A 14,914-nucleotide genomic window follows, 5' to 3' on the forward strand; every position below is an offset into this window, starting at 1 on the left:
TTTTTCTTTTCTTCTTCTTTTTGGAATGGAATGGAATTTAGGGGGAAGAGGATGATGTTTCTTCTCTGGTAGGGGATTTATAACTGCCATTAAAGCACAAGTGGAGAGTGAGTGGTTGTTGCTCACTTTCTTTTTGGAATATATGTGCATATATAGATCGTCTATACATCTATCCATGATATTCATGATCCATTTCATTCCCTTTCATCAATCTATCCATCCATCATCAAAAGAGAGGAAGAGAGGAAGAGAAAAAAAAATCAAACCTTCTCTTCCACCTGCGCGGCCACACCCATTTTCCGATCCTTCTCCAACGCAACCTCATCATCCTCCAAATCCTCCTCCCCACGCTGCTCCGTCGAAGGCAGCGGCTCAAAAACATGCGTCTTCCACTTCCTCACCGGAATGCCTTCGATAAAAAATCTCTCCAACTCCGCATTCGTCCTCCCCGTCGTCTCTCCCACACAAAACCACGAATACGCAAGCGTAATCAACGTCGTACCCGCATACACAAACCCGACCATGGGCCCCAATTCCGCATCATAATACAAATACGGACTCGTAAACACCATCAACCACACCGTAAAAAAGAACGTCCCCAACGCGCACGAAGTAATTTTATTCCGATTCCTCCCCACAGCCATTTCCGACGCAATCGTATACGACAGTGTTCCAATGGAGAAGTTGTAAAACACGATATTGAAGTATGCGAATACCACAATTCCGATGCCGATTCCTCGGGAGAAATTTCCTTCAGAATCTTTTGTCACGCCGAGACCGCCGACGGCGATGAGTGAGATGAACATTCCGGTGGTGCAGACGAGGAGGTTGGTGCGGCGGTTGACTTTGTTGCCGAAGATTACGGAGCAGCCGACGGTGAGGATTTGGACGACGTAGATGATGGTGTTGATGGTGAAGGGTTCGCCTACGCCGATGGATTGCGCGAAGACGACGCCGTAGGTGTACCAGAATTGGATGCCGTTGATCTGGAGTGAGAGGGAGGAGGTTAGTTTGGGATGTTTTTTTTTTTTTGGTTGGAACTTGTTTTCTTTTGTGTCAAGAAGAAGAAGAAGAAGAAGGACGAGCGAGATCTTACCTGCTGTGCAAACATGACTCCGCATGCATAGATGAGTTTTCGACGCTCAATAGGATCAGTAATCAACGAAATCCAGCTACTCCCCGCAGCCAATTCTCGATCCAGAGCAATCTGATCATCAATAATTTTCAAATCCGTCTCAGGATCATAAGCCGTGGTGCTGCGATTGATTTTAATCAAAGCCTTTCTCGCATCATCCCGTCGATCCTTCGACATGAACCAGACAGGGGATTCCGGAGTAAAAATAAGCAGCACCAGCATCGTCAAGGGCAAAGCCGTGAGCAAACCCATAGGAAGTTGATATTGAGCTTTCCCATCAATCGTTTCCGTTCCTTGATTCACACACGCTCCCACAAACTGTGCAATCGATTGCATAAACTGAAACATCATCAAAGCCGGTCCACGAATGGGTGAAGGAGCCACATCTGCCACATAAACGAGACAAGTCGCTGTGAACTGCCCAACTCCGAGACCGACGAAGATTCTCCCCACGTAGAAAACTCCTTCGATGCTGTATGCGCAGACTTGCACAATGGCTCCGATGATGATGCTAATTGCTGCCGAGGCGAAGACGGCTTTGCGGCCGAATTTGTCGTTGATGGGTGCGGCGATTAGGGCTCCTACGAATTCGCCTACGTAGATGATGGATGCTGAGACGGAGAGGAAGGTCGTGCCGAGGGAATAGGTGCCGTCTGCGTCGAGAGTGCCGTAGTCGCGGGCAAAGTATTTCATGCCCTGGATTCCTGTGTAGTAGATTGTCTTTTGATCTTTGTCAGTCTCTAGTAGTAGAGGGAGAAGAAAGGCTGAAGACAAGATCTGACAAACTACTGTATGAAGAAAAGGAAGAAGAGAGAGAGAAAACTCACATCATAACCATAGCAGAGCGCACCAATGGTGGCTACCAAACAGTAGAAGATAGCCCATCGATGCTGTGCCCAGTCGATATTAAGATTAAGACCTCCTCCCATCGTGAGCGACTTGTCGTGAGAGAGGTTCGGGAACAATCCAGAAGAAGAAGAGGTGATTTGCAGTCCCAAAGATCTGGATCTCAGAGAAGAATGATCTGCAGCAAGAGAGAGGAATACAGAGAAGACAGACGCAGCCCTGCCGGTCTATTTCACAACTCCAAACGGAGAGAGAGGAATGGGGGGAATGGGAGGGGAGGTGATGAAGAAGATATAAGAAAAAAAAAAAGAATTCGGACATTCTATGGCATTTTATCTCGTTCTACTCTCTCTCTCCCGCTCGCTCGCTCCCGCTCTCTCCTCCTCCTCCACTAGGAGGTACCGGTCTCACCATTGGAACTCCGGGGACTCCACATGGAGGTTTCTAAGCGCAAAGCATCGCCAAGTGGGCAGATTTTCTCTCTCCCACGGGGGCACGTGGTGTACAGGAATGCGGTAAAGTCTCTCGCTTGGCAGGCCCCGTAAGTGAGACCACAGGGGGTCAGGGGCACTGTATGGAGTCGATGGACTTGCATCCCAGCAACTTGGTGTGGAGAAGGGCCGGTAGAGAGGGCGAATGTGGTCAAGGCGGATGGAGACGGTGACTGTTACACAGTGTAGTCTGTCGTGATCCAAGGGGCGACTTGGCAGCTAATATTCTTAGTGTCTCGGCATGCCGATGAAGGGCCGACCGTTGCATGTTGCCTGTGCGTCACGGTGGATGCCGCCGCGGCTGTATACGCATACGCATGCTTACCTGAGGAATAGGCGAATCGGACGAGCTTCGAGGAGCTTGGCCGTCGTAACATCCCATAACCACCTTTAGATGGCCTGGGCTGGGCATCATCCTTCTTCCCGTTTGCCGTCCCCCCCCGACTACCGTACAGTCAAGCTACAGATGATAACGGAAGTCCAATGCCCAATCACCCGTTTTCACCCTTCTCCTATCCGCCACCTCACCACGTGCAATCCTGTCTTTCGTCCGATTGCACGATCTAATGTATACCATCTTCGCCACAATGACGAATTGACCAAAGCAGATGGCTCCCAAGGAGAAGCCGTTTCCCAGCAGATATGGCGCTTTGCGATATATCTGGCCCGCCACGATTCCTGCTGTATTGCCAATGGTCTGTTGCAGACCTATCGAGGTGGCACGACGGTAGTGTGGTGCAGAATTCACGTTGAGCCAGGTGAGATTCAAGCCCGGCCCCGTATACACGGCAATTGCGCAGAGGAAGGTCGCGAAGAAGCGTACGCCCACGGGCAGCGAGGTGACGAGTAAGAGGATATAGCCAATGATGCCGAACATGTTGGCGAATAATAAAAACTGAAGAAACACACAAATCATACGTTAGGTGAGGATGAATTGTTCTCTGAACGCCAGAAGATCGAAAGACACTTACGGGAGCTCGGAGTTCATACCTGTCCGAGAGGAATGCTAGACTCACGAACGAAAGACCTCCCACTGCATAGACCGGGACAGTCAAGTATTGTGTCTCGTACGAGTTGTAGCCCATCTCACTGATGATGGAAGGCAAGAATGTGCTGAAGCCGTACAACAAGATGTCCTGACAGAACTGGATGAGGCCACTGATGTACACCTTCGGGTCCTTTATCGCAATCTGGACCTCTTCCCAGTCGAATTCTTCGCTGCCCATGTACGCCGCCCGCTGAATCTGTCGTTGGCTCATAATCTCCTTTTGTTTCGTGGTGAGAAAGTACGCTTTGCCAGGGTCATTCGGCAGTCCAAACCACACGACAATGGCAATCACAACCGAGAAGATTCCCTCGATAATGTAGACCCATCTCCAGCCCGCATATCCGCCAATGCCGTCCATATGCAGAATTCCATACGCCAGGAGGCCTCCAAAGGCACCGGCGATGGCTGTACAGACAAAGAGATACGACACGCGCTTGGCTTGCTCTTCTCGGCGATAGATCATGGTCAGATAGAGATTCAGCCCGGGGAAGAGACCTCCCTCGCATGCACCGAGAATGAGTCGGGCGGCGTAGAGCCCTCCAATGTTCTGTATGAATCCCGAGAAAATGGTGACCAAAGACCAGACCATAGCCAAGCCCGTCAGGAGAAGTCGGGGAGTCAATTTCTTGAGCAGAATCGCCCAAGGCGTTTCTGAAAGCACATAGGTCGCATAGAAGATGGAGACTGCAGTGGAGAACTCTTGTGCTGAAGCACCAATGTCCTCGGGCATTCCTGCGACCTGTTGTGGTACGTTAGGACTTGTAGTTGCTGATGGCGATTCGAAACATCTGCTTCCATCCACTTCATACCTTGACGTTGCCAATGTTGGAGCGATCCAGAAAGCACGAAAGATACACCAGCATAATCACGGGCATGAGGAAGAGGTCCAGCTTGGCCAAGAGTTTCGCCTCCTCTTTGGGGTCAATAGCAATGTCTTGAAGTGCATCTTGCTCCCCTATGCACGAGGCATTAGTATCTGCGGCAACGCCATTCATGGCAGAGTGCTTCGTCGCGGTAAGAGAGGTCATGTTGAAAGGGCTACAGTATCACAAGTTACGTCGAGCATCTGTTCAAAGAGAAATATGTCGATATCATAGTTGATCTTGCGCTCGGCACAGCGCCTTTTCGCCGTGCGGCCTATCGTCGTTGTCGGGTAGTGTTATCGCTAGGCCTTGCATCATCATGGTAGCATGCAGCTAGTAGGCCCTGCAGCACATGCTGCGTTGATCACGATTGCATGCATCTGGTGGTGTACCGCCCCAATGCCTCGGTATGCGGTTGAAGGAAAAAGATGAGCTGTTTTGACGCCGGTTGAGGCCCCAATGTGACGGAGAGAAGGCGAGTGACTTGAGGGCCCCAACTGCGCGATTGAGTAGACATGCCTCAGGAGGCAGGGTGAGGGCGATACACCAGAAGCATTGTGGACGATGATGAGATGACTGTCAGTTGGTGTATGTGAGAACTCTGGGAATATATGCACAAGAGACGGACGATGAAGACAGCGGCAACGACTTGGCGGAGGAGGCAATGTGGAAGGGAAGGGAATGGAAGGGAGGTGGAGGAAAGGAAGAAAGACAGAAAGAAAGGAAGAGAGGAAAGGAAGAGATCCGGGAGACGGGAGTATATCATCTTGGCATTTCCTTGGCGCTTGTTCGTCCTCCTCGACATCCGTACATCAATATCACCAGATCTGCGACACAGTCAGTGGGAAAGGGGTTAGTTAGAAGTCCATAACAGTTGCTCGTCGCTGGAAAGCACTTACAGATGATAATCGATATGTATCTTCCTCTTCCTCACGTGATCCGTCGATGGCCTCTTTCTTGATCCTCGGCCTGACCCGCGCCCTCTTCTTCACCGGGCCCTCCTCCTCCTCCTCCCCCTCCTCCTCCTTCACCTTCATCTCCTCCACCACCACCTCCTCCTCTTTCCTCATCTTCATCTCCTCCACCACCACCATCTCTTCCTTCCTCACCTTGAACTTCTCTTTCTTCACCTCCTCCACCTCCTCCCCCCTCTTCCTCTTCGGCGACGTGATGGTCGACATGGCCTCATACTTGGCTCTCTTATCCGACTTGCTGCCTCCCCGGGGAATCGCGAGCTTCTTGGCGATGCGTGCCCATGCGTTGGAGGCCGAGCCCACGTTGGTAAAGCCTCCCTCTCGGGCCAGTTTCTGGAAATCGATCTTGACTTCACCTTGAAGACATAGCCAAGCCAGTGGGAGTAGTTCTTGGTCACGAGCTGTCAGTTTGCTGATGGCCGACATGGTGGGGCTTGGCGTATGAGGCAGCAGATCTGGATGGCAATGGTAATGGTAATGGCAATAGCAATGTCAATGTGCACAATGCACAACCATCGATGACTTCCACACACACTTATGAGCTCACAGATGCCCCGTGCGAGCCAGATAATGTGGACTGGAACTCAATACTGATCACAAAGCTCTTGTGCTCCATGACCGCTCCCTTGTGGACAGTGAAGACTTCCAGCATGAGAAGCATCTGGTACTTTGTGAAGGGTACGATAGCGAATCCTCAAGTGATTTGGTACTGGACTTCACTCCACATACCTTACACGACCATTTCCGGTGACCGTCACTTGTCCTGCTCGCGGGCAAAGCCAACAGAGCATCAAGGATAGTATAGGGTCCATTTGCTGGCCTGGCAATTTATCCTCTGAGGGCTCGTTCGGCGCGCTCATGCATCCACACACACGCACTGCGCGCAGATCGTCAACACCCGCACAAATCTCTCTGCAATCTCGTCTCGCTTCCTGCTATTTGCTGGCTCGCTCCTCGACCAGCTGGACTTTGCATGCCAGGCAGGGCGCGAGGACGAGCACTACCAGACGCACATCTTTCACACCAGCAGCTGTGCTTCACTGATCCAGCCTGGTCAGACTCTGGACATGGCCCACAGGTACATGCAGGTGCATCTCCAACTTACACCTCTTCTCAGCATCTCATATTGTTGTGATCCTCTTTTCGGACCCTGCATCCTGGTGCATTGACTGAGATCAAGTGTAGACAGAGAGCACAGACAAGGGGGCGTGGCTGCATGCCGACTCCGCGCATAACTTTCTTGCGTTCCCAGCCACTGTGGACAACGGAGCAACACTGCACGATTCATGAGACGACGAACATGACACCGATAAGACGATTATTTAGCTACAGCAGTGTGACAGTATGTTGGTCACGCAAGGCGCGACGCAAGACCCCCCCTTCGTTTGCACTCCTCTCGAGATGGCACCATCTACCAAGAAGCGATTTCAAAGAGAGCAGATCCAGACGAAGAGATACAGAGATATGGTGATCGCTTATGCCACGATTCTGGAGCTGCTACAGAAGTCTCCCGTACGTGCGTGCGTGCGTTGGGATTTGCCAGACTCCTCGTACTGACCAGATTGGTCGCAGTTGCCTGCTTCTCTTCTGGCTCGTGTCCTAGGAATCACCCCTCATCAAGCCCGGTATCGTATGAGCTTGATTCAGGAGGATGTTACCTCTCTCAAGCAAGCCTTCGTCGATGGCAAGTGCCAAGTTGGTAGGCCCACGAGAAAGTCTCCAACCAAAAAATCTCCTCGTGTGAAGGGAGAAACAGGTGTGCATAAAGAAAACCGCCCTCATTCTTGCGGTACCTCCTAGTGCTGACCACTCGAAGTGCCGTCGAAATTTCAGGCAGCTCCACATGCGACATGCCCTTTTGACAATGCTCCTCATGTCTCGATGACACCATCGAAAGATGATGATCCTTTCACCCCATACTGGTCCCCAACGTTCGTCTGGACTCCCGGATTGCCATGGCCATATGAGATTTACCAGACTCCTATGTACAACACAGGCGATGTTTCACGTCCCCAGACACCTGCTGCAGATTCCAAATTCATCAATCCTCAAGTCTTGACAATCACCAATTCTACATATTGAGGGATCCCGAAAAGCAATATACTCGTGCGTTCTGCGAAAATCGTCGTTATCCGAAACTTGGGGAAGATTTTCATATTTTCGGTCGCTTCTTCTTGGTGTACGTTTGAACGAGGCAAATAGCTATTCCTGCTTTTACCAACGAAGCATATACAAAAGTCGACATTGATATCCCAAAATCCACGATTTCCACGATGTTCTCCCAAGTCCAGACTTGCGTGAAGCACATTTGCAGTCCAGTGTGAATCTGTGAGGCGCGCTGGGTAGCATCTGAGCATCCCTACCTCCAGCAGCATCTATCCAGGGAGCTCAACAGCACAGAGCTTAATTCCAGATATTCTTTTTCGACCTGTTTCATTTCTCGTTCTCTCACGCACGATAAGAGCGATTGTATCCCCAACATGTCACATACATTGCGCTCACGCATATGCAACTTGCTTCTGGGGACGGATGGAATATCCATGACATCTGCACGTCGAAGATAACAACAACAACAACAGCCGACTGACATTGAAGCGTCCCCGGGCTGCGATCGACTATTCGTCGCCTCTTATCAGATCAGAAAAAGAGAGTGAGTATAACATTATATGAATGTATCGTTCGTTCATTCATTCACTACACACTGTACACAGCAGCAGCAGCAGCAGTCCATCACATCTTACTTTCTTTCGCACCCACACCACACTACACTACACTCCACTACACCACCACCACCACCGCAAAACTTCCTTCCTCCTTCCCCTTTCAACCGTAACCAACCAATCAACCAAACAAGAACAAGAACAAGAAAAAGAACAATGCCCATCTCCTGGACCCCCCACATGGATCAAAAACTTCTTCTCGCCGTAATTTCGACTGTCAGACTAGACGCAGAAGTTTTGGTAGAGAAGTGGCGAGAACTTTTTCTTGGTATGTGTGTGGTATACACCCCTCCATCGATTCATTTCCAATCGTTTCCATTAGTTTATTCAGTTCATTCATTCATCTCATTGGGGGAAAAATAAATATCGGTTGACAGGAGGTACTGACCCTTTTTTTTCTTTCTTCTTCTCTCGTTGCTACAGATCAGGATAAAAGTCCGACTAAACGTGCGATTGTCGAACATGTTGCCAAGTTGAAGAGGTCAATGGGGATTGGAGGGGTCAAGCAAGGGAAAGTGAAAGTGAAAGTGAAGGGCGATGAGGTGCAGGAGGAAGAGGAGGAGGATGATGGGTTGGGGAATTTTGGAAACAGTGGGAAGAAGGAGAAGTTGAAGAAGATGAAAGGTACGGTAACCTCGTCTGGTACTCTCACTAGATTGCGCGGTAAAGGTCCTCAGGGAAAGGGTCAAATGTCGAGCAGATTTACTCGTGACATGACTGATGATGAGTTGGACGATGAGCATGACTTGGAAGAATCACGCATCAAGAATGAAGATGCCGAGTATGCCAGTCTGCCATTCACTGCGATGATGGCAGATGATGATACGCCATGTCCGACGCCAAGAAGTACGAAAGTTTGGGGTTCAATTCCATGGATGTTTGACGAGGAAGAAGATGAAGAAGAAGCAGAAACAGAAAGAGACGACTGCAATACAGCTGTCCCACTCCCTCGAAGCGTCGAAGAAGTTGCAACCAAGATTCTCAGACCTTCGACACTACCACTACTATCCTCCTCCTCCTTCTCGACTAAGGAAGACGACACTCCAAGATCGACAAAGCGCAGCAAAACAATTCATCAAGAGAAGAGTAGTCGTGGCATTATTACCTCGACTGCAACTTTCCCGAAGAACACAACGTCGTCTTCTACTTCTACTCCTACTACTTATTCGACCATGTCATCTCCTCCCAACCCCTCCTCTTTTGCCACCACCACCATATTCCAGGAGAAGGAAGAGTTTGATAAACAGCAAGACCCCGATGCTAATTCTCACTCCAATGACCTTTTTGTCAGTCCCTTCTGGGAGACCGCTCAAGCTGAGAGTACTGCGACTTCTACAGGAGAAGCATCGTCCTCGGTGAAGATGAAGATGAAGAAGATGATGAAGGAAAGGGAGAAGAAGAGATCTTATCACTTCACCGATGTAGATGCTGCTTACTGTTCGAGGGGAAATAAGAAAGTAAAGCGGTCGAATGATGATGATGATGATGATGATGTCGGCGGAGGAAGTAGCAGCAGCAGTAAGGTGGGAGGAAGAGGGACAAGGAAGAAGCGTATTCCACTTGCTGTATTGGAGGATTATCCTGTTGGTCAGTGAAGTAGGAAATTGTGAAATAGGGGCAAAAAAGAGAAAGAAATAAAGGGGAGTCATTTGCCACTGGAGATAGGTATATCCATGAGTTCAATCATCGATATATTCCAATCACAATAAAAAACCCATTTTCATTACTTTTGGCACCACATTCCTCCCCAAAAACATAGGTCCCCAACCAACCACATATATACCTTAAGGTCAGGTAGGTACCTATAAACATCTCCTTTCACTCCCAAAACAAATACACCCTCACCTCACAACTCTCCCTAACCTCCTCCCTTTCCGTCCCGGGTAAAATCGGACTCACATGTACTCCACACTTCGCAACCCCGGGATCCCCTTCAGCAGCCGAATCCGCAAATTTAATCACCAACACTTCATGTGGTTTCTGCTCGGGCATCCAATACCATTTCTGCAATTCGGGTCGTTTGGGGGGAGAGGCTGTGTAGGCTTGAATAATGTAGTCTCCTTCGGCAGTGATTCCGCTGGGGATGCGATTTTCTGTGGGGATGAGTTCGGAGGGGGAGAGGGTGCGGTAGTCGAGGATGGAAATGGGGTCGCGGTGGACGGGTTTTAGGGGGCGCTAGAGAAGAAAGATTGGGTTGGTTATATGTAGGTATAGGTAGTCAGGTATGATTTGAAATAGGGTCATGGAGAGAAGATGAAAGGATTTTGGGAAAAATGACAAACCCAGACGCTATATGCTGCGTATCGTGGGACTGGGACATCGTGTCCTGCCGCACGCAAATCTTCTGCTTCTATGATATTTTTCGCTGCCGTTACGATTTCGGTGGTGGAGTATCGGAGAGTTTGTCGGAGGCCTTCTAGCGTCATGTCGACGTGGCATTGACGAGCGGGTTCGCTGGCGGAGTGCTCGTCTCTGCCACTTACTATACTCATTCTCAGGTAAGTTGTAGTATACTATATTCCCAAAAGGAAAAAAAAAAAGACAAAACGAAAAAAAAAAGAAAAAAAAAAAAGAATAACCACACTGCTCACATCAAACCCATCAATCAATCAACCAACAACATACCCAACATCTGATCCTTAGGAATCCTCTCCATCGCAACATCAATCTCACTCCCTCTCAACGGCACAAACTCCAAATCCAGCTGCTTCGAAGCCGGAATTCTCCGAAACCCAACACTATGCACAACACCTCTCTTCGCCCCCGTATATTTAATCATCATCTCCAGAGTTTCCGGAGCGAGCACATCTTCAGCATTCCTGCCCTCGAGCATCTGCTCAGGGCTCAACGCAGAGACATGGTGCAAGTAGGTGAAACCTTGCACATCGAGACCTGCGGAGCCCGCGGAGATTTCGTTGGAGGTGCGGATGTCGTGGAGTGGGAGCTCGAGTTGGACGAGATGCTTGGGGCGTGGATTGGCGAATATGGCGCGGTCTTGGGCGGGTATGGTTAGGTCAGGTTCGACGAAGCGGAAGATGCCTGTGGGATTGATGGAGGCCATTTTTGGTGATTTTCTGGACGGAGATGGTTAGTTGAGGTTTACAAGAATCACTGTGAGATGTAGGTAGATCGTTGTGCGTGCTCGTTGCTGTTAGAGAGAGTGATGTGATGTCAGTACAGGGTTGTATCCTTGATCGCCTTGCTTGGTGCGGAGAGGTAGTGAGGTACCTAGGCACACCTTCGGCAATACCTATACCTGTACCTATAGTGGAAATCACAACGTGAGATACTGTTGCGATAGAGACGCGAAGAGAGAAGGCAGCAAAACGTCCAAAAGTTACCATTACCTGTAGTGATCGAGCAGCCCATATACTAGCAGCCCATATCCATATGCCAGCAACCCATATGCCAGCACTCCATATGCCAGCACTCCATATGCCAGCACTCCATATGCCAGCGGCCCATGTGCCAGAAACCCATATGCCAGCAACCCATATGCCAGAAGCGCGATTACACTATCACCGACTCTCAAGCTGCAGCTACCACGGCGAAAGTGGTGAAGAGCTCTGTATACCCCATTTGCGACCAAAGAAAACTCCCCCATTCAAGACCCCTCCCTCCCCAAAGCCCGAGCACAGTGCTATATGGCTGCAGGCCATCACTCGAGAAGCCGCGGCGTCTCACTGTTGTTATGCAATCCCATAAACTCCCACTCGCCCCTCTCCCATACGTCGTCTCCGACTTGAATCATCGTTGCCTCGTAGAATGCGATGCGGGAACCCCAACTCACCGTCGCCTCGGGCCCTTCGTACTGTCCACCTGCGTTCTCGATGAGTCGACGTGTCCAGTATTCCTCAGGATGATCCAGCTTCATATCGATATAGCAAGTGTGCCGGAGAGAGATGCTCAGCTGATCGAATGGACAGTGCTCTTCTTCGCTGTCGGCAAGCATATTGACAAATGCCTCCAGATCAAATTTGGTAACCATGTGCGGTGCCTCCTTGAAAAATGGAACGTCGACCGAAAAGTGGAGGCGCGCTCGTGGGGACAGGAGTTGGTGGAAGTTGATCAAGAACTCGTGCAAGTCCTCAAACACCTGCTTGGTAGGAGTCCAATCACCATGGACCTCCTTTTGTTGCTGGGGCTGCATTTTCAGCCAATCGACCGCCTTGTCATACCAAGGTTGTCCACAGCCAAAAGCGACGCTCGACCAGATCTGAATATCAAATCGCCGGATTGTCTGGAATACGCGTCGCTGCGGAGCAAGCCCACGCCATGGAAGAGCTTCCATATTTTTCGCGATTCCATGCGCGAAGCAAATGGTCATCGATGTATGGCCGAGCACATGATCTTCATATTCGCGAGCAAACTGCTTGCAGACCATGGTACACTTGGGGATGATGGTGCTAAAGAAGAAAGCGCTCCCTTGCTCCTTGAGCGTTGCGGCCATCATGTATCCGAGAGCATGGGTTTCAAGAACACCGTTCGATGTAGCGGCAACATGGTGCATCAACTCGTCGTAAATATTTAGTCGGAGCTCCGGGGGCAAGTTCAACAGCCTTGACTGGAAGGGGAGATGCAACGTAGGCGATGCGCACTAGGTGAATGTCAGCCGAGTGTGCACTCTTGAGCTTCGAGGATGCAGTGAATTCTGTACCGTCGCAGACGAAGCGGCGGCCGCTGGCATCTTCTCTAACGCATCTTCATACCCGGACTCGCTGTTTGTTCTATCCATCATGTGTCGCTCTCGCTGCAAGCGCGTGTGTGTCCACTGTCCAGTGGATGGAGTGTGTGCAAGGTTGTCAGTGTTGTTGGTGTGGTAGAAGATTCTTTGGAAGTTCGCGTCGGTCGAGTTGTATATAGAGAGTGGTGGCTTTGCTGAAGTGGTGGCCTTGCTGATTCTGTGGTTAGCTCCGCTAACTTCCACAAAACCACAGATTCAAACCCAGCAGAACCAAGGTTCGCGAAAGCATCCGCATTCACTTCGAGGCACTCCACCACTTACTGTCTCATACCAACCTACCAAGCGATGACGTGAGAAGGATACCTTGAGAAGAAGCGGCTGGCGAATATCTAGTGCCAATACCGGTGCCAGTGCCAGTGTCAGCTGCTCACCGCCGGGAGGTATAGTTCTACCGTAGCCATCGAGCTCGTCACTTCAATACATCTCCGTCTCCCACTGCCCTGGCAACCATCTGCGATGCCGGTTCGTGAGCCGCCGCTCCACTGGACCCGTTCCTCTCCTTCTCTTCTTCCTTCGCGAACAGTTCCCTCCAATAGTCCTCCTTGTATCCATCCATATAGGCCGTATACTGGTCCCCCGATTTGACCCATCCTTTCACACCCCCTTCCAGAACCAGAACATTCATATCCTGATCTCCCACCGTGTCCCGGACATGCTCGAGAAACCAACTCGCGCATCTCGGTCCACGGCCATTACTCGACCCGCACGTGAACACCACCCACTCAATATCTGCTTTATAGCACAACTCATACAGAATGCCGCGATTCCACCAGAACCCGTGCGCAGGAATGTTGAGACTCCCTCGGATGCTGCCGCCTTCGTAATCGGTGCGCCGGACATCTACGATGAGCATGGAAGCGATGCGCATGCTCAGCACGGTGAGAGCGCGATTGCGAGGCATGACTTCTGCGGTATACTCGGGCTTGGGCGCCGGGAAGGCTGCGTGCCATGGCTGCTCGGTGGAGACCATCTTTTTGATGCGTCAAGAACGAATGGCACTGATACCTGATGTGCAGGAGAGAGAGGAAGTCATGAACTTGTAGGTACCTCTTAGGAAGGTTGTGGTACTTAACTCTTGGCTACGCTAACACCGAAGTGAATACGAGGAATACGAGCTTGCCCATAGTGAACTTTTGAACTTACCTGACATACTCTATGACGGTGTGGGTATGACCAGACTCTACCGTATGACATATGTTCTGAAATGGCTTTGCTTTCGTACAGCTTCTCAGAGCACGGCTTGCTTCACGCATAGCCGATGAGTTGAGGCCACTCGAAATATACATACAGCTGATGACTAAGGCACCTAGGTACAGGTAAGGTAATCTCTGTCGCATGAACCTGGGCGAGCGACGAGCCCGAGGATGATGTGATACCTCTCTCTATAGCTGGCCTATATGACTCCGCGACAACGACATGACCACGACGGGTCCGCGAGGACTGCATCTCCATTATCCAGACAACAGCATGGAGAGATGGTTGTGGCATACAGGATACCCTTCCGGAACCGTTCCAACATCACGCGGCGACGGGAAAAGCAGTTTAAACCTCGCCAGACTTGCCATGGTCGACTATACGGAATGGTCGACTCTGCGGGATGATCGACTCTACGGGATGGTCGACTCTACGGGGAGGGATGCACGCGATCATAATGTCTCGGCTGGCTGCAATATCCGGCTGGGAAAGCATCCCTAGCGTTGCAACTCGTTGTGGGTCCGAGTCAGAAACTTTCATCCTCTCCGTTGGGTTGTTGTGACAGTGCCATGTCGTTCTATTGGGTTGCCATTCTTGTGGATATGGAACTGACATAATGCCTTTCTGCAGAGAGACTACCTAATAGACCAGTGAGAACTTGGAAGCTTGGTGGAAGACTCCACTCGCACGACTCTTTTGAACACATTGTGACATTACACTACATGGCTGCAACGGCTCTCAGACACGCACTCGGGGCATTTTCCATATTCGGCCGAACAATACTGTCACAATAGGAGGTACCTACGCTCGGTATACAGTAGTAGCATACCCATCCGCCACCGACATCCATCCTACAACGATAATTCTCGATCCTACACATCATCTTGCCGGTCATCCAG

General features: G+C 50.4%; 8 protein-coding genes across 8 annotated transcripts; 2 read left to right on the forward strand and 6 right to left on the reverse strand.

Annotated features, from left to right (window-relative positions):
* Window positions 1–6: 6 nt before the first annotated feature.
* Window positions 7–2,226, reverse strand: SEPMUDRAFT_150715 (general substrate transporter). Its single transcript, XM_016906350.1, has 3 exons — window positions 1,963–2,226; window positions 1,097–1,855; window positions 7–986 (listed from the first exon to the last, which is right to left on the reverse strand). The coding sequence occupies exons 1-3, from the start codon at window positions 2,062–2,064 to the stop codon at window positions 261–263; spliced, it is 1,587 nt and encodes a 528-aa protein (XP_016758808.1). The 5' UTR covers window positions 2,065–2,226; the 3' UTR covers window positions 7–260.
* Window positions 2,227–2,932: 706 nt separating this feature from the next.
* Window positions 2,933–4,515, reverse strand: SEPMUDRAFT_49753 (MFS general substrate transporter; the record flags this gene model as incomplete). Its single annotated transcript, XM_016909130.1, has 3 exons — window positions 2,933–3,367; window positions 3,444–4,259; window positions 4,330–4,515. The coding sequence occupies 3 exons, from the start codon at window positions 4,513–4,515 to the stop codon at window positions 2,933–2,935; spliced, it is 1,437 nt and encodes a 478-aa protein (XP_016758809.1).
* A 686-nt stretch (window positions 4,516–5,201) lies between these two features.
* SEPMUDRAFT_119220 (uncharacterized protein) lies at window positions 5,202–5,783 on the reverse strand (the record flags this gene model as incomplete). Its single annotated transcript, XM_016901488.1, has 2 exons — window positions 5,202–5,210; window positions 5,283–5,783. 2 exons carry the CDS (start codon window positions 5,781–5,783, stop codon window positions 5,202–5,204), a joined length of 510 nt encoding a protein of 169 aa, XP_016758810.1.
* SEPMUDRAFT_150716 (uncharacterized protein) lies at window positions 5,496–7,608 on the forward strand. The gene is made up of 3 exons (XM_016906351.1): window positions 5,496–6,869; window positions 6,930–7,113; window positions 7,174–7,608. The coding sequence occupies exons 1-3, from the start codon at window positions 6,702–6,704 to the stop codon at window positions 7,437–7,439; spliced, it is 618 nt and encodes a 205-aa protein (XP_016758811.1). The 5' UTR covers window positions 5,496–6,701; the 3' UTR covers window positions 7,440–7,608.
* A 625-nt stretch (window positions 7,609–8,233) lies between these two features.
* Window positions 8,234–9,672, forward strand: SEPMUDRAFT_119222 (uncharacterized protein; the record flags this gene model as incomplete). The annotated part of the gene is made up of 2 exons (XM_016901489.1): window positions 8,234–8,345; window positions 8,501–9,672. 2 exons carry the CDS (start codon window positions 8,234–8,236, stop codon window positions 9,670–9,672), a joined length of 1,284 nt encoding a protein of 427 aa, XP_016758812.1.
* A 223-nt stretch (window positions 9,673–9,895) lies between these two features.
* On the reverse strand, window positions 9,896–11,138 carry SEPMUDRAFT_119223 (uncharacterized protein; the record flags this gene model as incomplete). Its single annotated transcript, XM_016901490.1, has 3 exons — window positions 9,896–10,252; window positions 10,360–10,559; window positions 10,703–11,138. The coding sequence occupies 3 exons, from the start codon at window positions 11,136–11,138 to the stop codon at window positions 9,896–9,898; spliced, it is 993 nt and encodes a 330-aa protein (XP_016758813.1).
* Window positions 11,139–11,778: 640 nt separating this feature from the next.
* Window positions 11,779–13,791, reverse strand: SEPMUDRAFT_70055 (uncharacterized protein; the record flags this gene model as incomplete). Its single annotated transcript, XM_016909889.1, has 3 exons — window positions 13,083–13,791; window positions 12,735–12,972; window positions 11,779–12,674 (listed from the first exon to the last, which is right to left on the reverse strand). Coding segments are annotated over exons 1-3 (1,140 nt in total), but the record flags the coding sequence as incomplete, so codon positions are not given.
* On the reverse strand, window positions 13,345–13,779 carry SEPMUDRAFT_22866 (uncharacterized protein; the record flags this gene model as incomplete). Its single annotated transcript, XM_016908364.1, has 1 exon — window positions 13,345–13,779. A coding segment is annotated over one exon (435 nt), but the record flags the coding sequence as incomplete, so codon positions are not given.
* Window positions 13,792–14,914: the final 1,123 nt, after the last annotated feature.

The sequence above is a fragment of the Sphaerulina musiva genome (genome assembly GCF_000320565.1).
Source record: "Sphaerulina musiva SO2202 unplaced genomic scaffold SEPMUscaffold_8, whole genome shotgun sequence".
Taxonomy (NCBI): domain Eukaryota; kingdom Fungi; phylum Ascomycota; class Dothideomycetes; order Mycosphaerellales; family Mycosphaerellaceae; genus Sphaerulina; species Sphaerulina musiva.